Genomic DNA, 20,773 nt, shown 5'->3' with positions numbered 1-20,773 from the left:
CACACTGGTGTCAAAGACTCAGAGCATGAGCAGAGCCTTTTGGTCTCCATGAGCTTTTAGTACCAGGAGTAAGGCCTGTGACTCAGCCTGATTTGGGGGCCCACCAGGAGGGTAACTACAGTGGATCACCTACCACACTCAAGAAGAGGCTGGCAAGAATGAATTGGGGGATGGGCTCCATTCAGCTCCTCCTGCCTCAGTGCTGCAGTTTATCTCAAGTTTTATTCCCCTCTAAGCCACAGGGTTGAAAGGGCTTCGCTACAATACATCATTCTCCAGTACCCTCTACTTCCCAAGCTCAAGCATTAGGAAAAACTAGCAGCCTTCTAGGGTGGTTCTAAAATGCTGGTCCTGGACTCCTAGAATCTTTCTTTACGCAGACAACTTTGCGGTGGGGAGGGCCCAAAGTAAATGCACTAGAGTGGTCAGGCCAGTCCTTTGCACTGCCCCAGTTAGATCTAGTGGGGAAACTATGACTAAGCCAAACCCCTGGATCATTCTGTTAGTCTTCACACCTGCCCCATACCTGGAGAACTTCCTTTCCAAACTCTCCCCTAGCTGTACAGCTGGGTACACTTTAGCCCCCTATATTCTAGATTGCTAGCTTAGTGGTTCCACCAGGCAAGGTATGAAAGCTGACCCTTGCAGAGAGTCTCTACATTTCTCTTCAGTTGTTCCAGCTCTGCAGTCTGTCCCCTTGGCTAGCTCTCCTTTCAATCTCCAGCAGGTCCTCATCCTATGCCTGCAAGTTCTGCTGGAGGAACTAGACCTAGAATCTATCTCCAATAGCTCTAAACTTTGTTCCAATCTTGTTCTCCTTGCCACCACTGTGACTGGCAACCAACTAGGGCCTGTTCCAGAGCCAATGACAATGAGTTCAGTCCTCAAAGTGTCATTTTTCTCTGGATATACTGGGAGTGAAGCATGTAGGAGGGACAGTGAGAAGCAAACATCTCTACCTTAGCTGCCTTGAGTCACATTGCTTCATTGTAACGGAGTATCCATGGCCAAAGCAGTCAGGGACTTTATGTAACTAGTGTGCCATATCTGCTTGCTTGATCTGTGTATTTTTCAGGCACACTAGGTGAAGTGGCCCTTGGATTTTGTCTTTAGAGCTGTATTCAGCTCCATAGTCCAAGATGTGTACTTAATCCTCATAACTAGCTATTGTCCTTGGTGGACAAACTGATTGCTAGTTTGAGTCCATTAATTCTGATCCAGGGAAGACAAAGATGCATTTCTGTAGGGCAAAAAATAAGCAGAAACTAGTAAAATGGTGGTACAGGCTCACTGCCCAAGTAAATGTGTTCTCCAAAGGGTGCCACATCCTGGCCTAATGAGTCTAAATGCCAAAAGCATGATGGAGCACAACTTCACAATGGACAGGCTTTCAGTTTAGCTGATCAAACCCCCTTCCCTCCAAATCTTGAAAATTAATGAGCTTGTTCACTTATACTCTTCCCTCCCCACACCCTCAGTCTTGTCTGCCTACAACTGTCTGTACAGTGCAAAGTACAATGGGGCCCCATCCTCTGTCCCTGTGCACTGGTATAATTGTTGCAAGTAGCAGTTATCTTCTGGAAACATTAAGACTTAAATCTAATTGAGGGCCAGTGTTTCCCATGTCTTTCTAAGTGTGGTAAGCAGCTATGGTACCTCCAGTTGCCTCAAAGTGAGGGAGTTAACATTAGTTTGTCCACAGGACCTCTTAACTTAGCATGAACCTTAAGAGTTCAAGCACTTAATCTTGTGATTTCAAAGAGTAAGTTCTGCCAGGCCTGAACATAATTGCAAGGTGGCCTCTAAATTCTAAACTTACTTCCACAGTGCTAATGTCTGATTTGATTTTTTTAGGTTACAGTTTTATTTGCTGGACAGCATATTTCTAAGAGTCCATTTGATGTAAATGTTGACAAAGCCCAGGGTGATGCCAGCAAAGTAACAGCAAAAGGACCAGGCTTGGAGGCAATCGGAAACATTGCCAATAAACCTACCTACTTTGAAATTTACACAGCAGGTAAGCATGCTTAAATGAATGTTATAGATCCCTAGTAAAGCAGTTACACAACTATATACCCTACAGTAGCTCTTGCAGCTTGACTTGTTTTTGGTCAGTACTAACCTGTCTTCCCTCCACTACTTGCTAAAATGGGGCATGATATATCTGCCTCCTAGAGAAACTGAAGATTAACTGTAAACATAAACACTCCAAATGCTTAACATATTCTGTATCTAACTTCAGCAAAAGAATCCATCCAGTTACTATTTGAGTTCTGTCTTAAGTGATGAACCAGAGTCAGTCTAATAAAATGACTAGTGAGCTTGTAAGTTACCATTTCTTCATAGACCATTTACTTCACAGCATTTTGTGGCCATAATACTATATTACACAACAATGTGTGTGTTTAAGGTATTGCAAATGCTGATGCAGAACTTCACTGTAAAAGAGAATGGGGCAATTACTTAAAGTATTTAAACACTTTAACCCAGTGTTTAGTGTATTAAACTGCTTTCTGCCTGAGGCTCCTAAAATCTTGGCTGCAGCTGTCTGATTTAGGGGACTTGCCACACTACTCTAGCAAAACACTGTTTCTAATTGGGAGATATAGTAATCTGCTTCATGTAAAGACATGTCTGGACTAAAAGTCATGGATGTTGAAGAAGCACCTTGATTGCTTATTCAGCAATACAAGATGGTTGAATAACAGGTGTCTTCAGTGGTGGTGAAGAAAAGAACAAACTTAAACACCCTTGTCTAGAGTAGGATGTTGGCTTAGAATAGGGGTTCTCAAACTGGGGGTCAGGACCCCTCAGGGTCCTGAAGTTGTTATGGGGGGAAGAAAGGGGGTCATGAGCTGCCAGCCTCCACCCCAAATCCTGCTTTGCCTACAGCATTTATAATGGTGTTAAATGGATAGCTGTTAATTTATAAAAGGGGTCGCCCTCAGAGGCTTGCTATGTGAAAGAGGTCACCAGTACAAAAGTTTGAGAACCACTGGCGTAGAAGCTCTAATCTTAAATTTTAATTTTATATTCTTTAGAACTAGTTTTCCCCTGAGTTGTTCCAGTTTGCCATTTTGGAATCTCTAAGTCCTGGTTAATGTCCGGGAATGCCTTACTTTGTATTGGCAACTTTATCAAATCCTCTCAAACTTTCAAATAGAGCATCTTCTGCTGGGGGCTGTGGAGTCCTATTTGTGTGTGTGTGTGTGTGTGTGGAGCACAGGTTTGTCCTCTACCAACTCCCTGAAAATTGAGTGGCATTTCAACTTGTGTATCAGGTTGGAACACCTCACTTATGTTTGGCCCACCTTCCCCTGCATGAAGGTGGGCCAAACTTGAATGTTGTAGGAACCCTGCAAGTCAGGTCACAATGACCCTCACTCAGACTTGACCCAGTTGTCCCTCTGTCATAAGATAGCATTGCAACCTAGCACATGGGGGTGTGGCCAAAAAGCAGTTGAGTTGGGTGCATACCCCCTCACCCCAAACTCCATAGCCTATGGCTTCTGCAACTGCATGCACACAGACTGAATTGTGAAAGGGTTTTGTGGGGAGGAAAAGCCAAACAGTATAGTTTGTCTAAAGAGCTGCCTATGTAGTGCCAAGAGTGATGAATAATCCTTGTTGTGAAACCATTCTGGAGGCAGTGACAGATTCCCTGCCGCTGCTGCTCCCTCACCTTAGGGAGCTGCCAGCCTTCACTTACTAGCGAACAGGATCTGGCCCTTTTTGCCATAAGACTGCAAACCAGGGGGGGGCAAGAAGGTGAAAGTAAACACTGAGGTGGTGGTTAATTATTCTGCTACTCAGGTGTCTCCTGAACGGAAGTGGTGTAAGGACAGATGGGTCTAATGCTTTGAGTAGAGGCTGCTATCAGTATTCCAGACCACCTTAATGTGTCAGTTATGCCCTTACAGTAGTGGTGGCTGGGCCATAGCAAAACATTCCAAAGTTGGCTTCCTCAGGGCTGATCCCTTCACACTGTTTGTTGGCCAACCCAAAACAGTACCTTAATCTTGGACCTTAGCAGAGTCAGACTTGGAAGCGTCTTGCTTCCAGCAAAGTGCAAACTTGCAATGTCTGAGTTCAAAGGCTGAACTAAACTTGTTTTCATGTGGGTAGGTGCTGGTGTGGGTGATGTTAATGTGGAAGTGGAGGATCCTCAAGGAAAGAATATAGTGGAGCTTATGACAGAAGACAGAGGGAGCCAAGTCTACCGTTGCACCTACAAACCTACTCAAGCTGGTCCTCATACTGTCAGAGTGACATTTGCTGGAGAGACTATTCCAAAAAGTCCTTGCATTGTTTCTGTTGGAGAAGGTATGTACTGGGATGATGGCTGCACCAAAGTATTTCTGTAAATATGGACTGTTTTCATCCATATTGATGGAGATTACAGGATATGTACATCCTTACCTTGTGTATGACAATCTTTTCCTTTAAACCATTCATTTGCTTTAATATTTGATCTTGCATATCCACTTAATTCAATATTTGTAATATGGCTCTAGGTGCTAGTCTCCTGTCAATGGGCTATAACTTGAGCTTGCCCTTTCTCTTGGAAGAGGCTGTCTTAAATTCCATTTCAGTGTCTAACCTTTCTTCAGCTCTGATTCAGTCTACTATATTTATTTACTTTCTCAGTTTTTCCTCCTTAACTGATGCTTGGCTTTCTGTTCCATCCTCACCTGCCTCTACGCTCTCAACCTCTGCTCACCTCTCCTGAGCTACCCTCCACTTGTGGAATTTTGGACTTCACTGCTAATGGCTTCCTAGTTGAGCAAGCTATGTCGGTAAGAAGTGCAGGGTGACACTTTCTTCATGGTTTGCTGTCTTTCAGCTTCTAGCCTGCAGGTTGTTTGACTATCAACAGCTTTCCCCCTTGCTTCCTTGGCAGAACAAAAGGTGCAAACAGAATACAAAGCACTTGCCAATTAGGGCAACAAGATTTGCCTTGCAATAAGTCAAGTTGGTATAACTACTTAACCACAAATTAATTGCTTAACTGACTTGCATAAGGGCATGTGGATTTTTCCTACTTGAACTTAGCTTTGCTGTGAGCTCTCCAAAGCTAGTAGGTAGCATGTGATTTAAAACTTTGATCTTGTTTATACAGCCTGGATTAGGAGTTGGATTTACTAGATGACAATTGAAACAACTATCTCCAAGCTATTGGTATGACAAGCAGAATGAACTGCTTGTCAGACTCTCCACAGATACTGTACACTACGCTTCTACTATAAACAATGCACATGCATAATATAAAAATGCATGCTGGGATTAAACTGGGAACCTATGAGTGATTTATGTCTCTAGAATGTTACTGGACTGAAGGCTACCTGATAGCTGGAATTACATTTATGTAAGGCCAGTTATTCAGAATTACCCAATAGCTTATTTTGTAGAAATAGTTGGTACTTAAACTTTGCCCAGGGATGGGAAAACACTTTGCTGTGGACAGCTACACTTATGCAAAGTCTCAAGTTTAAGAATCTGCCACCTACTCTGCTTCTGTAGCCTATTACTCTGATCTGACTAACTGTACAATAAGAAAAGGAGTACTTGTGGCACCTTAGACTAACCAATTTATTTGAGCATGAGCTTTCGTGAGCTACAGCTGTGGCATTGCTCAGTCTCTGCATGTGTCAATGCTGAGCATAGCTCAATGCTCAGCATATCTTGCATTATTCTATGAACCTGCAGCAAAGCAAGAGTTTCCATTTCCAGTCTTCCAAGGTACTAGTTGTCTGAAGCCAGTTATGGTAACTTTAGATATTACCACTGCTGCCCTACTCCTGAAGGAGTAGCCCATAGATTACTATGGCACACTCATAAAGTGAAACTTTATACACTGCATGCAGTTTGCTTTTCTCAAGGTCATTTTTACATTAGAGCCAAAGTTATACTGGGAATGGTGGGCTTACTTTTACTATAGTAACATGCTCCAGTTAATGTTTGGTATTAAAGTTCTACATAGCAATTGGTCTTCACTATGTAAATGTCAAAAGCTTTTTAGTCTGTCTGTAAGAACAGCTGATGTAAATGTACATGACTCAGAACACTTGGGAAATAACTTAGTACTACCGCCTAAAGGCCATATGTAGAATGGCTAGATTCCATACTGATCCCCTTGAGACTAGTGTGATTCAGATTTTTCATTTTCAAAAGCTAAAATATTCTCCCCTGAGTCAACATGCTAAGTAAAAGATGGGTGTAAGCTGCCTTGGCTTGAGAATCTACTTGAGAATCAAAGGCTATACTGATGTCTAAAATGCATTTGCAGCATGCAGTCCAAGTGCTTGTCGTGCAAGTGGTAGAGGCCTACAACCTAAAGGAGTCCGGATCCGAGAGACTGCAGACTTCAAGGTTGACACTAAAGCAGCAGGGAGTGGGGATATCAATGTGTCCATAAAAGGACCAAGTAAGTGTTAATGCTTTGAAGTTGTCTGCAGTACTGTATTGTGGGGAAAAGGAGAGAAGCCTCGAATGTGGACTAGTAAAGGAATTGCAACTTTGAGTGATATCCACAGTATGGGGCTTCAGTATTTTGATAGGGGAGGAAAAATAATTAAGATGGCTCTTTATGTTCATTTTACATATGAAAAAGTATATTCATGGGTGTAGTGATGAAGCCAGCCACTCTTCAGTTGTTTCATATCATGGCTTGGTGTCTTTTTTTATAGCCTGTCCTCTGAAATGACTTCCACTCTGCTTCTACTGTAGTGGGCTGGGAAACTTCAACTCTAATCCACATCTACTTTATAGTCAGATGCTACAATAGTTGTCTTAAGTGATGCACAGGATCATCGTAGCTACTGAAGAATGTTAGACAAGAATACTTTAATCATAGCATTGGTTATTGAGCCTCCAGCAGCAAGACTCCAGGGGTTCAATGCCTGGTGTCCACCATGAACTTCCATTGTCTATGAAATATTGGGCTAGATACTAAAGTTTCTGCATGATTAACTTAAAATTGAGTGTGTGTACACAATGTGCCAGTTGAACACTGAATGCTAGAGGTTGGAGTCTTTTTTTTCCAATTTAATCAGTTAAATTCAAAATTGGGAAAGCTTTCATGTCTAATCTCTACAGCTATGAAATTAGAAATGCTGTGAAGCTACTCAAAGGAAGTAAACACTGTAGAGCATTCTAGAGCTTAAGTTGAGTGCCTGGGTGTGGCTTAACTGCTTCATTCAGTTATGTAACTTCAGCCTGAAACTCAAGTTTGCTTCTCCCATCACCCACTTCTAAACTCCTTTCCTTTAATGTCAGTTTGTGTGAAGACTTGGATAAGCAACTAGCCTATTCAACCACACAAGTGCTTTGGGAGTGGCTGGCTTGTCTTCACCTGTCTTAATTTGGCAGGGCTGACCAGTGGTGCCCGCTCTTGTTCTTTAACTGTTCCTAGTTTGAAGTAAACCCTCAAGGAAATATCCAAGTATCCTGCACACCCTTAATGTTTCATGAGAAAGTGGTATTCCAGCTGGCTGTGGCTTGATGTAGTATGGAGAGAAGTGATGGACTTTAATCAGTGTAAATTTCATTATACTAAGCTGTTCTTGAAATGTATCTTGCAGAAAACTAAAAGTAGGTATTCCTTAAATATTTGTAGTCAAAACCTGACAAACATGTCCTCTTAAAACAAAAAAGTTTAGGACAAAACATAAGGGAACCTGTTAGGTCTGGTGACTTGAAACATTCTCTCATTTATACCCTCTATCTAACCACTTTCTGGTGGGAAACTTTATTCTCAAGAAGCTAAGTAAAATCTAGAAAACGAACTTGCCTGAATAACTTAAGGTGTTGGCTGGAAGCAGTTGAGTAATGCTGACTTGATCTCCCAACAGAGGGCTTGGATGAGCTTGTGAAACAAAAGGACTCTGTGGATGGCATATATGCATTTGAATACTACCCAGTTAGCCCAGGGAAATACATTGTCACTATTTCATGGGGTGGACACAATATCCCCAAGAGGTGAGTTGCATTTTTAGTAGATCATGTGGGTAGGAACCAATGCTAACAGGAATCTACTGGGCTGAACTTGCTTTCTAAGCTGCTCTGGCAAGAATTGTTTTAATTGCGCTAACTTGTATATTCATTCCTGCTCCTGGGCCAGCATAGCTTGCCTTGGAAGGTTTGTAAAAGGAGGCCAGCATAGGTCTCTTTCCAGTCTCTCCAATCTGCCTCTTGTGATCCACAGCTTGTATTAAACTGCATGGCCATGGGGGAGGACTTTCATTGAGCTTTTAGTAGGGTCCATGAAATCTCATTGTGGAGGAGTCCAGCAGACACTAAGTCTAGTTAATTGACTTATTCATTGTTTCAGTGGCATGACTGATCTAGATGACATAGGCTGGTGGGCTGGGCTCTTCAATGCACATTGTATAATGTCACTTATTAATGAAGCTACAGACAGGAGTGGGTGCTATTTCTGCTGTTCCTAATACTGAATTTTGACCTATTTCCCCATTTAATAGCCCCTTTGAAGTTCAAGTAGGTCCTGAAGCAGGTCCTCAGACAGTGAGAGCTTGGGGACCAGGACTTCATGAAGGGATTGCTGGTAAATCTGCTGACTTCGTTGTAGAATCCATTGGCACAGAAGTTGGCTCTCTTGGTAAGTCAGCCTGGTTGTCCTGGTTAGGATTTTCAGGTGCTTTAATGTTGAGCTGCTTGATGACAATAGTCTTTCTGACAAGTATGGTGATCCCATCAGACTCACCCAGTCACTAACTAAACATTAAGCTTACATAAATCTGACTACACTTGCATAGGAAATGATTTTCTAGCTTTCTAGAATGTGGGATATATTGGGTCTGAGGGGAGACAACACCATTGAGTACCTACTCCATAGGAAAGGTGTAGTAGAGCAGTGAACAAGGAAAAGGTCCAGCAACTGGGAGGCAGGCTTGAGCAAGCCTTTAAAACCCACCATGCCCACTTTGGGAGACAAGATGTTTGTTTCCTTTAGGCTTTGCCATTGAAGGCCCATCTCAAGCAAAAATAGAATGTGATGATCAGAATGATGGCTCGTGTGATGTGAAGTATTGGCCCAAAGAACCTGGTGAATATGCTGTTCACATTATGTGTGATGATGAAGACATAAAAGATAGTCCATACATGGCTTTCATCCAACCAGCTTCTGGAGACTTCAACCCAGATAAGGCAAGATAGCTGAATTCTTCTTCTGTATATCAATAGCCTTTGATATGGCTGTTTTAAAAGCTACTTGTAAAACACTTACTAACATGTAATTTCTTTCATTTTCATGCATGTTCTACAATCTATAGCCATGAATTGGTTGGCAGGCACATGCTGGTCCTTTTTCTTAAATGCTTCTAAATGAAGCTAATGCTTGGCCCCTACTATATTGAGCATAAGAGCTGTTGCAAGAATGTGACTAGAGTGTCCTTTCAGGTAACATGGCAGGGTACTACTCAAGAGGCCAAAATTCTAAACTCAAGCCTCTTTAGGCTTGGCCTTCATGAAGTTGTTTTTAACACATGATCTCCTCAGTCCACAAATATGAAGGCCTGTGCTAGGGTTTTGGGTCACCTTTTAGAAATACTAGCTTTTAGCTATGAGCTTTGCTTTCTTTTGCTGTAGAATCCATGTAAAACTTATGCACTTTACCTTTTTTAGGTAAAGACTTATGGTCCAGGGTTGGAGAAAACTGGCTGCATTGTAAACAACCCTGCTGAGTTTACAGTTGAGACCAAGCAAGCTGGGAATGCACCTTTGAAGATATATGCACAGGTAAAAACCTACATTAACTATCTGGAACTACTATCAATAGTCACAGGTCTCTCCTTTGAAACAGGTACCTAGCACATTCTGGCTAATTAGTTAGCCACTCTAAGTATATCCATGTAGATTCTGAGCATCCTGTTCTAAGTCTGTCTGCGGCTGTGAGACTTGATCTGCATCTTGGTCCTTCATTGCATTTCTGCATAGTAATCCTTTAATCTAAAAGATGTTTGGGATTATGCAAGCCTAACTTCAGTACAGATTTAAAGCCCTTTTTATTAAGGCCTGTGACTAGTCCCTGGTCTTGCATCTATTGAGACTTCTTGAAGTGGTCTCCCATAAATTGTCCTGTTAGTCTACTAGACTTCTACAGTTTGGTATGTGTGGCCAAGGAGAGATTGTTAAAATTTCTTAATTCCAAGCAGCTCTGCTGTAGCTGCTGCTCTTGAGATCACTAACTTTTTTGATAGTCCCACATCTTGTACCTTGTCTCTGCACACCTTTGTATGTAGTCAGTCATCTAATTCTCAGTTAAACACTTTGTTTCAGGATGCAGAAGGAAGCCCTATTGATATCCAAGTGAAGAGCAATCCTGATGGAATCTGTGCCTGTTCTTATATGCCAGTTAAACCAATCAAACATACTATTGCTGTTGTCTGGGGAGGAGTTAATGTACCCAATAGTCCATATAGGGTAAGTACAAACACCTACAAAATCCCTTTGCGGGGACTGGTGGTACATCTTGTAAAACAAGAAAACATTAGGATAGTTTGTTTGTCCTTGCTAATGCTAGTGAGTACAAGTCAATAGAGCTACTCATGAGTAAACGCTTGCTGCATCAATCTCGCTGAAGGTTGCCTGTCCCATTCTGCAGGCTAGCATGTCAAAGGGCTCTGAAACCAGTGAGCACAGCATAAACATAGGGAAATCAGGAACTCTATTTTCTGTTCTTTAAGCAAGAACAATAGTTAAGAAGTCAGGGCATTTTGTCAGGTGCTAAACTTAATAAATCAATGTGACCCAAGTATAGGGTAACTCTGAACACTTTTGGTCTAGGTTCTCATAGGACAAGGCAGTCATCCACAGAAAGTGAAAGTGGTTGGACCTGGGGTGGAGAGAGCTGGTCTGAAAGCTAATGAGCCTACTCACTTCACAGTTGACTGCACAGAAGCAGGAGAAGGTAAAAGCAGATCGTAAATAATGTATTGCTATCTTGTATCAAAACTAATTCTATAAACACTCCCTGTTTGAACAGGAATCTGATCTCCTCAATTCATAAACTCTTGATTCAAGCTTTTTGCTTCACAAGGGAAATCTGAAGCTAAAATCCTCTTACAAAGATTACATGGAGTGATTCATACAAGTACTTGACAAACTATCATATCCAAGGACTTAAAAGCAAGATGTGACTTGTTTCGTTGCTTAGTACTATAGCTACTTGGATACTAAACCAATTCCTGATCTTGTGGCACACTGTTTCCTCCTAGGTGATGTCAGTGTTGGCATTAAATGTGATGCTCATGTTATAAGTGAGGAAGAGGAAGACATAGCTTTTGACATCATACACAATGCTAACGATACATTTACAGTGAAGTATGCACCACCTGCAGCTGGGCGTTACACTATCAAAGTGCTTTTTGCAGGAGAGGTTTGTATCTTTTTTTTATTTGCAACTAGAAATGTTAGCAACAAGAAAAGGAGTACTTGTGGCACCTTGGAGACTAACAAATTTATTTGAGCATCAGCTTTCATGAGCTACAGCTCACTTCATCAGATGTATTTGATGAAGTGAGCTGTAGCTCACGAAAGCTTATGCTCAAATTTGTTAGTCTCAAGTGCCACAAGTATGTGGTTTGCAAATACGGACTAACACGGCTGCTACTCTGAAACCTGTTAGAAATGTTAGCTATGCAGAAGGCTTTGAATCCTAATGTAAATTACTATTCAATGTGCATTACTCAAAAGGGGTCATTGTTAAGTTTGTAAAAGTTCTTCATAGTTTGGGCCAAACTCCAAGAAAGAAATGTTTCCGTAATCTTTCTTCAGAGTCTCTCTCCATTGTAACACCAAAAGTACCCGTGCAGCAAATGTTATGCTGGTATTTGAAAAGGCGAAGGCTAGTTGACTTCACTTTGTCCAAGCTGCAAAATGTAAAGTTAACTGAAATGTTCTAGAACAGTACTGACATTGGGAGGAGGGGGCTTTTAATGTGACTATGCATTTTAGTAGTTTCAGTGGAATTCAGAGGGAAGGCAAAAATACATACAGAAGATTGTTAGCTGTTCCTGTGCAAAGCTGAAGTAATCATATGGGATGCATTAGAATAGATTTATTTGGCAGGGTACAACTTTCAGGAAAGCTGTGCCTATCTTATCTGAGACAGTGCCTTATTTCAAACTTAAACAGTAGTCCTGTCACTGGAAGGCAGATGCTAGGTCAAGCTCAGCAGACAAAGCTTACAACTGGGTATAACTCTGTCCTATTAAAATAGCATGTTTTATATTGAAGGAAATTCCTGCCAGCCCTTTCAGAGTTAAAGTGGACCCATCGCATGATGCCACCAAGGTGAAAGCTGAAGGACCTGGACTAAGCAAAACTGGTGAGAATCCTTTTGTTTATGCCAAGTGATATATTGACATGAGCATGGGGTAGTTTGAGAGCATAAACTCATGATGTAGGCAAACAGCCATGTCCCAACTTTCCCACTAGGGATTTGGAATGGGATTACTCTATACCAAACATCAAATCTGGGGGCATCAAGATTAAAAATACAGTATCTCTGTATTGTCTTTGAACTTACTTGACCAAGTTGAAACTGCTCAATTTTCATATGGACTATGAACTTAAACATACAGCATAGATAGAATATGCTTGTTTCTTGTGCAACTTTCAAATTTACTTTGTTAAGGTATGGAAAATGGCAAACCAACACACTTCACTGTGTTCACCAAGGGTGCTGGGAAAGCACCACTGGATGTGCAGTTCAGTGGACCTGTGCCAGGAGATGCTGTGAAAGACTTCGATGTTATTGACAACTGTGACTATTCCCACACTGTTAAATACACTCCAGTACAGCAGGTAGGTCTCCCACTTCTGAAGAAATGGGAGTGTTATGCTCCTTGAAATGACAATTAACAGCAGAAATAAAACGGAAAATGTTGTGAGTGAATTAACGTGAAGTCTTGTGTCTGACTGAACTTTTCTGATCAAAGGAAAACCATGGCAATGGAATGCTTTCTTCCCAAGAGCTGCCCAAAAGCAGACAGTAAGGGGTCATGAGTGTCTACAATCACTAGTACAAATAAAGCTGTAGGCTACATGTTGGGAATGGCCTGTCCAGAGATCAATTTAAACAAAGATGCATAGAAAATCTGACTGGAGAATGAGTGCAGATTTTGGTGGTGGCATGAGAACTAGTCACTGAAACAGTAACAAACTGATCCTGCTGTACTAAGTGTAACTTTGTCAGTCTATTAACTGATGAAGGCAGGCAGAAGCAAGTGCACCCTACAGGTGCCCAAACAGAGGCCCTACCCCTGCACTGCCTCCCTCCCTCACCAAGCTCCTGCTTGTTCTTCTCCACCCACCCCCCATTGCTCACACTTAAGGTGGGTACAAAGTCAGAGGGCATAGCCTTCCTGCTTTTAAAAGTGATTGGGGTCATGGCCCCCTGCCTTCCCCTCCTGCCACCTTGTTCCAGCACCCCCACTGGGTAACAAACTAGCAACAGACAGTTTACTAGCTAATCTGAATGGACCTGGTCCAGATGTTTAGGACTTCCAAATCACCCCAGATATTTGCAAGCTGTAGTTTTCTATGGCTGGGCTGCAGGTAGTGAAACTGAATTGTCCTCAGTCGAACAAGCTGTAGTGTTAACAGGAGTGTAGACCATAGCTAGAGCCCTGCATGGATACAAAATTTGTATATGCAGATTTGTAGTGCTCAAACAATAGTGCACAACTCCTATTTCATGGTGAAATGCATTTCCAGAGTAACTCTTCAGCTAGCTTGTTTGCTTTTAGGACCCAACGCACAATTTATGCAGAATATAAACAGTATTTTCAGTTGAGATCAGTTTTTTTGCACGATGGCTTAGGTGTTGCTTAACGTTTGCCTATAGGAGGGAGGAAGGAACGAACCCAGATAGGGAACTTTCATGTTAATAGTGGATGCAGCTTTCCTAGTTTACAACAGGGAAGAGCTGGAAGTGGTTACTTACAGAGAGAGCATATTTTCTCTTTTTGTCTGCAGCTTTTTGTGTACTTCTGAATGTGCATAATACCCCAGATTTCTATTAATTGTCATGGCAAAGTAATGTCCCCTTAAGAGCTGCAGTAGCTTCTTGGATACCAAGTTGCCTAGACCATATAGAGTAACAAGACAAGAACAGTAATGGAAGGAGTTAAAAGCAAGTCATGTGTTTTTTAAGGGGACTTTCCCAGTAAGCTTGCTTATATTGCCATAGTCAGGAATGACTCCCATTTTTAAGGAATCTAGTACTATCAAACTGAAATGGTCTGACAAACTTCAGTTATCACTTAAGATCTAACTGGTCTGACTTTGATCTACCATAAAATTGGCATGCACTTGGGACATGGCAAGTTCATGACCAAAGAATGTCAGTAGCTTCAACTAATATCTTTGGAGTGGTATTACTGATCTCAGAGCTTGGCTGCTTTGTATATCAATGGGACTGGATTTTAGTTCTGGCTCATCTGTTTCCTGGAGTGTCTTAAGCAGTAAGGAACACTGCTTACTTATAGTATGCTTATAGCTCTCTGATAGTTGTACATCCTCTTTCTAGCACTGTTAAAAGTATACCTCTAAGGTTCCTAATCTGTCTTTGCTGTTGCATGTAAAAGTGGCAGCAAAACCAACCAAAGATTGCCACCTCCAAATAGCACAAACAGATTCTTGGCTTCTCCGAAAGACTGGGTAACACCACATCTGCTTTCTTAACTGAGTCTGCCAGACTTAGGAAACCCCCCTTGCATAGGGTGTACTCAGAATCGCTGCTACTGCCAAACCCATAACCTTCCTGGCAGCCAGTGTTGTCATTAGGGTGGAGAAATTTACCCAATAAATGGGTTTTGGATTTTAGTAACTAGAAGACCTGGCTAGTCTTCAAAGCTTTCCCAGGTATGTATAATAGGGTGGTTGCTAATGCTAGTGGGATGTCTAACACGGTTTGTTTATAGGCTATCAATCTACCTTGCCCTGAAGGCTTCCAGCTAGATAAAGGAAGCTGAATAATTCACTATAGGTAAAGGAGAGCACGGTGCCAGCTGTCAGACATAAAAATACAGTGGGTGGTGTAACTCGTTTGACCAGTGCAGCATACGTTAGCCTGTGGAAAAACAGAGGAACATACAAAGACTAGGAGGGAAGGAAAAGGACAGTCTAAAAGCTTTCGCAGGAGAAATTGACACATCTGTAAATACAGCAATGACTAATGCCACTTACCAAACATTTCCCAGCCCTGTAAACATACTACATTCTCAAACCTATTCAAAGGATTAAACCAACTGGATTCTCCCTAATCAGCTGAACCTCTAGTATTTAGAGTCTTTAATTATGTGACTTGGAAAGTATCCAGTCCCATGCTATCCTTTTACTGCTTCTGAGGTTTCTAGAAGCTCCGTAGAGAACACAAGAGGCTGGCAATATTCATCTTGTACCCATTCTTCAGCACTGTAGAGAACTGAATGATAGCTACTGAGCAATAAACATTCAGGTCTTGGCACCCAAGTAAGCTGCTGTACAAAAGCTAGGGGAAATTATACGTGTACAAACAGTGGTGATCATGAGGTTTCAAGCTGCATCTGGGAGAATGACTTGGGGGGCAGGGGCAGCTGTGAAGTAACAAGACCCACTCAACAGGAGCAAAACAGTGTACATATGGGAGGAGTGGAGGAAACTGCCAGCCTGGCGGAAAAGGGAAAACATTGTGGCTATTGGGCATTGATTTTTTTTTTTTAAAGTAGTGGCCATATTTTGGCCTCTGTGCAGTAGCTTGTCTCCATGCAGAGCTCACTGGAGTGTGTAGATTCTATAAAATCTTCACAGGGATGAGGGACTTACTAGGCAGTTAAATTCCTAAGGGACAGCATGAACAGAAATCTCAGTATAATACTGTTAACCAGATATAGATAAGGTTGAGTAATTGTCAACTGAATAACCTACAGTTAGCCTTCCTGATTTCACCCAGTGCTGCTATAGCTGTTTGCTGGCTTATGTGAAACATTCATGGATATTTCACTTGGGAGCTGAGCCAGCCAAGAATGAAAAGTAAGCAAACAGTGATTATAGCTGAAATATGGACTGTGGTAGGAGAGCATAAAAGGAGCACACATCTTGGGCTGAATCTGGCCATGACTCTGGCATTCCAGCCAAAGCACACAGGAGCATTAATCTGTTTCTGATTTATACATCTTAACTTTGGTATTTCAAATGCTATTAAAAAAATATAACCCCTTTGTGGGCCTGGACTTGGCATGCTGTCTGTACGGTGGAATAGGATACCTGGTCTCAAGTTGGGTCATTCATTCAGCTGTCATGCCTGAGCTCTGGGAGGGTGGGAATCAACCTGGGGCCTGAATTTCTTCCAGGCAATCAAAATAGTACTGCAGTGTTGGCAGGAGAGCAAGCTTTCTCCCTCTGTCAAATGAAAAGGGTTCAAAACTCAAAGGCTGGAGTGGGAAGTTGGGGCAGGGAGCTCACACAACACTTGGAGCCTGGTCACTGTCTGCCATTATACCTTGAGTCAAACTAGTATATAGTGTCCAACTAGTAAAGCACAAGCATGAAATGGCTGAAGACCTAACTTACAATATTAACCTTTTGGCAGGGTCCCATGAAGGTTTCTGTAACCTATGGTGGTGATCCTATCCCCAAAAGCCCTTTCACTGTGGGGGTTGCTGCTCCACTGGATCTCAGCAAAATTAAAGTCAATGGACTTGAAAACAGTAAGTACACTTGCAAATGAGCTATGCAGTGCGTAGTCTAGTTTGCTGTACATTTTTTTAAGGTCTGATCACGGAGTAACTTGGCTAGAATGAGTGAAAACCAATACAAAAACTCCCTTTCTGCTGTTTTTTACCATAACTTGGTATTCTAGCCCAAACACTGTAATTTTGTAACCGTAACCCACTTGAATATAAGCGACTACTCTTAGAAGTTTGTTTCAATCTGATAATTTAAGGCTGTGCAGCCATCTGAACATCTAGTACTACTACCAACAGGATTATGGCGTAGGTGTAGCTTGTGAAGTATACTGAAGGATAGCAAACTTTAAAATGAGTTGCTTAATTAAAATCTTATTCCTGGTCATAAATACAGGCAGTTCACGTTCTCTGCTCCAGTTAGATTAGAAGTTGGTTCTGAATCCAGTTTGCATCTAACTTCAGGTTTTTGATTTTGTAGTAAATATTGTGGCATCTCTACCCTTTAAAGGTAACTTTTTATTGCTAGGAGGTAACACTTCATAGAAGTTGCACTGAAAGAATCGTTTTAAGGCTAAATTGCACCACAAATACCTGGAAATGGACATGAGTCTACCACTTCAGACTCCAATGTCATTTGTCAGTGGACACTAATCCAGTGAGAGACCCAGTTAATTATTGAATCAATGTGCCCAGCTTTAAACCTGAGCTGGGTGCCCAACAGGCTTCCAATAAGGATTAACGAGGTTTTGTCCTCTAAACCTCTGTTCTACTTAAATCCCATGGATTAGTCTCCTATATAGTTATGGCAATACAAGCTTCCCTCCACGGTCTGTTTCCTATTGTGCTCCCACAAGAACAAGATTGTAAAGTAGCTTGCTTTGTATGCTCATTCAGACCTTTGAGACTGCTCTCAGATAGAGCTGTGGACACTATATTTTTATTGGCTGACTTCTAGAAACTGGGTTATGCCAATGACTGGGCAGTGCCTGACTGAAATGAAATAACCCAGGGGCCAGACTTTTTTATAGGCTGGTGGGCAATTCAAGGAGCAGGTAAGTACTTAAGTGTTCAGTGGGATTCAAGTGCTTAGCTCCCACTTTAATGCAGTTAGGAGTCTAACTCCCGTTGGATACATTTAAAACTCTGGCTCTGGAGTTGGAAACATTGCTAGAATAACCTGAACAGCCATGGAACAGTTGTGTGCTGGACATTAAACATTCAAAATTTAAACTTTTTAGTATGCCTTGTTGCAGAGATGCTGGTGTGATGTGGGTGGGTCTAGAAAACCTTCATGTTAAAACATCCTAGATGAAAGATCCAGACACTTTGTTAGCTCCAAATGCTGTACTTTGACACACATACCATAAACTAGCTCTCAAAAGATCTTTTTTTTTCTATGAAGTGCCTTGCTGGACAACGGCTTCTAGCGAAAGTGGAGGATGGTGGCACTCCTCCATCCCACTACTTCTGAGCTGCTGCTTCTTCACAAGGCTCAGCTGCAGTAACCTAGTGGAGTACTGTTCTGCAAGCCTCATTTACCAACAAAAAATTGAGCAAATATACAAAATTATTGAAAGGGCTTAAATTGCATATTATCTTCTATCTGTAAATTGGCAGGGAGGTGGGACACAGAAGGCTGCAACATAGTGGTAAACTCCTGGATGAGCATTATGTATTTCAGATGTGTTGAGAGGCTGTGTAAACAAGTCAAAGCAATCTTGCTTGCCTTTGACCCTTTGCAGTTTCCAATTAACGCATTGTCTCTACTTCTGCTTGTCATGACAGGCTTCTGCAGCTAACAAAATGTTTTTAGTTGATAAAAATCCTTGTAAAACATTCTCTCAATGCTCTGTAGCTGAGGTATTTCTGAGTATGTCCAACTATAGGATTTAAGAAATCTAACCAGACCATTAATCCTGAAATACTAATGTGGGCTTTCTCTTTAAGGAGTGGAAGTAGGGAAGGATCAGGAATTCATAATTGACACACGAGGAGCTGGTGGGCAGGGTAAACTGGACATTAGTATTTCCAGCCCTACAAGGAAAGCTGTGCCATGTGTGGTGGAGCCAGCTCTTGGCAAAGAGTGCAGCACTGCAAAGTATATCCCAAGAGAAGAAGGACTTTACATGGTTGATGTAAGTTATGATGGCAATCCAATTCCAGGAAGTCCTTATACTGTGGAAGCCACTCTACCTCCAGATCCTACCAAGGTAAATGCATAGAAATGCTTCAGCTGTTGACATTCAGGAAATATTTGCTAGCCACAAACTGAATTACACTCCCATAAGAGCATAAACTTTCACATCTTGTTTGACCTGTTATGATTATGGCGCAAGTACATTAATTTAATTAAGAGCTACTTAAAGATTAGATTGTTTGCTTCACAATCATAACTAATGACTTTATTCTTCAAACAGCAGCTTTGAAAAGCTCAATACTGAAAACGAACTCTAGGTATTTTAAGCAATATGAAGTGAAGTGTGACTCCATATTAATCTAATGAGACTCACTTGAGGTTTCACCCTCGAAGAATGTATGCTGTAATACAGTTGGCTAATAACACCAGATAAACACTGCTTAATGTTGCTACCTTTTAGTTTAACGGGTGTACAAAGACAGCCAAGCTTAAGTCTGTAAGCATGGAAACTTTTTAGCAGACTTCATATTGTGTCTAATGTAACTTGACATTAAGATTTTCTTCCATCAAAGGAAAGAAGCCTATTCCTTGCTGTAATGTGTCTATGTAATTTGAGTTTTTAGCAGACTTTAACAAGACTTACCAAATGAATTAGTCTGAAATTCTTTGTGGAACTGCTTTATTTTACTTTGCCAGGCAACTGCCAGATGAGAATTTGTGTAAACGTAATGGCGTCTAACTGAATATTTTTATCCTAGGTAAAAGCCCATGGTCCAGGCCTTCAAGGAGGTCTTGTTGGAAGACCAGCAGAATTTACAATAGATACCAAAGGAGCAGGAACTGGAGGTTTAGGTTTGACAGTAGAGGGCCCATGTGAAGCTAAAATTGAATGCTCAGACAATGGTGATGGGACATGCTCAGTCTCTTACCTGCCTACTAAACCTGGAGAGTACTACGTAAATATTCTGTTTGAAGAGGTTCACATTCCTGGTTCTCCATTTAAAGCAGATATTGAAATGCCATTTGATGTATCTAAAGTGATTGCTACAGGCCCAGGTCTTGAACATGGTAAAGTGGGTGAAGCAGGATTGCTCAATGTTGACTGTTCAGAAGCTGGACCTGGGGAACTGGGTGTAGAAGCTGTATCAGATTCTGGCTCTAAAGCTGAAGTCAAAGTTCACAATAACAAAGATGGAACTTATGCAGTTACATATATGCCACTCTCTGCTGGAACGTATACACTTATGTTGAAATATGGAGGAGAGCAAGTGCCAAAATTTCCTGCCCATGTCAAAGTAGATCCAGCTGTGGACACAAGCAAAATTCAAGTGTTTGGACCAGGAATAGAAGGGAAAGGTAAGCAGACTTAAGCATATAAGTTGCCTCTGCCTGTTCAAGCACAGAATATTTTAAGGAGCAGAAAGGCTATAGGGATATGTCTACATACAGTATTACAACTAGTGATTTTTGCAAGAGAATATCTTCGACACCTTTATCAGTCATTCATAGTTGTCATAAATGTCTAAGAATAATCAAGGATTTTTCATAGACTAAAATATTAGGCCCATCTAAATAAAATGGCTTCTCAAATTGTGTTCTGCAGATGTCTTCCGTGAAGCTACAACAGATTTCACTGTAAATGCCCAGCCCTTAACGAAGACTGGAGGAGACCATATCCAAGCACAAATCACAAATCCCTCAGGAGCTTCCACAGACTGCCTCATCAAAGACCATGCTGATGGAACATATGCAGTAGAGTTTACACCATTTGAAAAAGGTAACCTGTTGTCTGACTACCCTGTGTGGGAAGGGGAAGACTAACTAAATACCCTGTTAATGGGCTTGTCAGTAGTAATGCTAGCATTTAAACATTAGCATCCAGGTACAAGATTCTTTGACTGAAGAGCGATTTCTGTAGGAGATAAATAGCATAGGGTTATATGTA

General features: G+C 41.5%; 1 protein-coding gene across 2 annotated transcripts in view; it reads left to right on the top strand.

Moving 5' to 3' along the window:
* The window catches only part of FLNB (filamin B), a 112,352-nt gene that overhangs the window by 51,997 nt on the left and 39,582 nt on the right, over positions 1 to 20,773 (top strand). For both annotated transcript variants that reach the window (XM_074957689.1, XM_074957688.1), the window contains exons 7-22: positions 1,855 to 2,017; positions 4,126 to 4,323; positions 6,287 to 6,424; positions 7,851 to 7,977; positions 8,481 to 8,617; positions 8,972 to 9,165; positions 9,643 to 9,756; positions 10,297 to 10,440; positions 10,804 to 10,927; positions 11,235 to 11,395; positions 12,256 to 12,346; positions 12,656 to 12,825; positions 16,595 to 16,712; positions 18,639 to 18,901; positions 19,587 to 20,184; positions 20,432 to 20,605. In XM_074957689.1, the coding sequence (XP_074813790.1) occupies positions 1,855 to 2,017; positions 4,126 to 4,323; positions 6,287 to 6,424; positions 7,851 to 7,977; positions 8,481 to 8,617; positions 8,972 to 9,165; positions 9,643 to 9,756; positions 10,297 to 10,440; positions 10,804 to 10,927; positions 11,235 to 11,395; positions 12,256 to 12,346; positions 12,656 to 12,825; positions 16,595 to 16,712; positions 18,639 to 18,901; positions 19,587 to 20,184; positions 20,432 to 20,605 (2,914 nt within the window). The remainder of the gene's footprint in view (positions 1 to 1,854; positions 2,018 to 4,125; positions 4,324 to 6,286; positions 6,425 to 7,850; positions 7,978 to 8,480; positions 8,618 to 8,971; positions 9,166 to 9,642; positions 9,757 to 10,296; positions 10,441 to 10,803; positions 10,928 to 11,234; positions 11,396 to 12,255; positions 12,347 to 12,655; positions 12,826 to 16,594; positions 16,713 to 18,638; positions 18,902 to 19,586; positions 20,185 to 20,431; positions 20,606 to 20,773) is intronic.

This window comes from Natator depressus, chromosome 7 (assembly GCF_965152275.1).
Source record: "Natator depressus isolate rNatDep1 chromosome 7, rNatDep2.hap1, whole genome shotgun sequence".
Lineage (NCBI taxonomy): Eukaryota > Metazoa > Chordata > Testudines > Cheloniidae > Natator > Natator depressus.
This window is presented reverse-complemented; position numbering and strand designations above follow the sequence as displayed.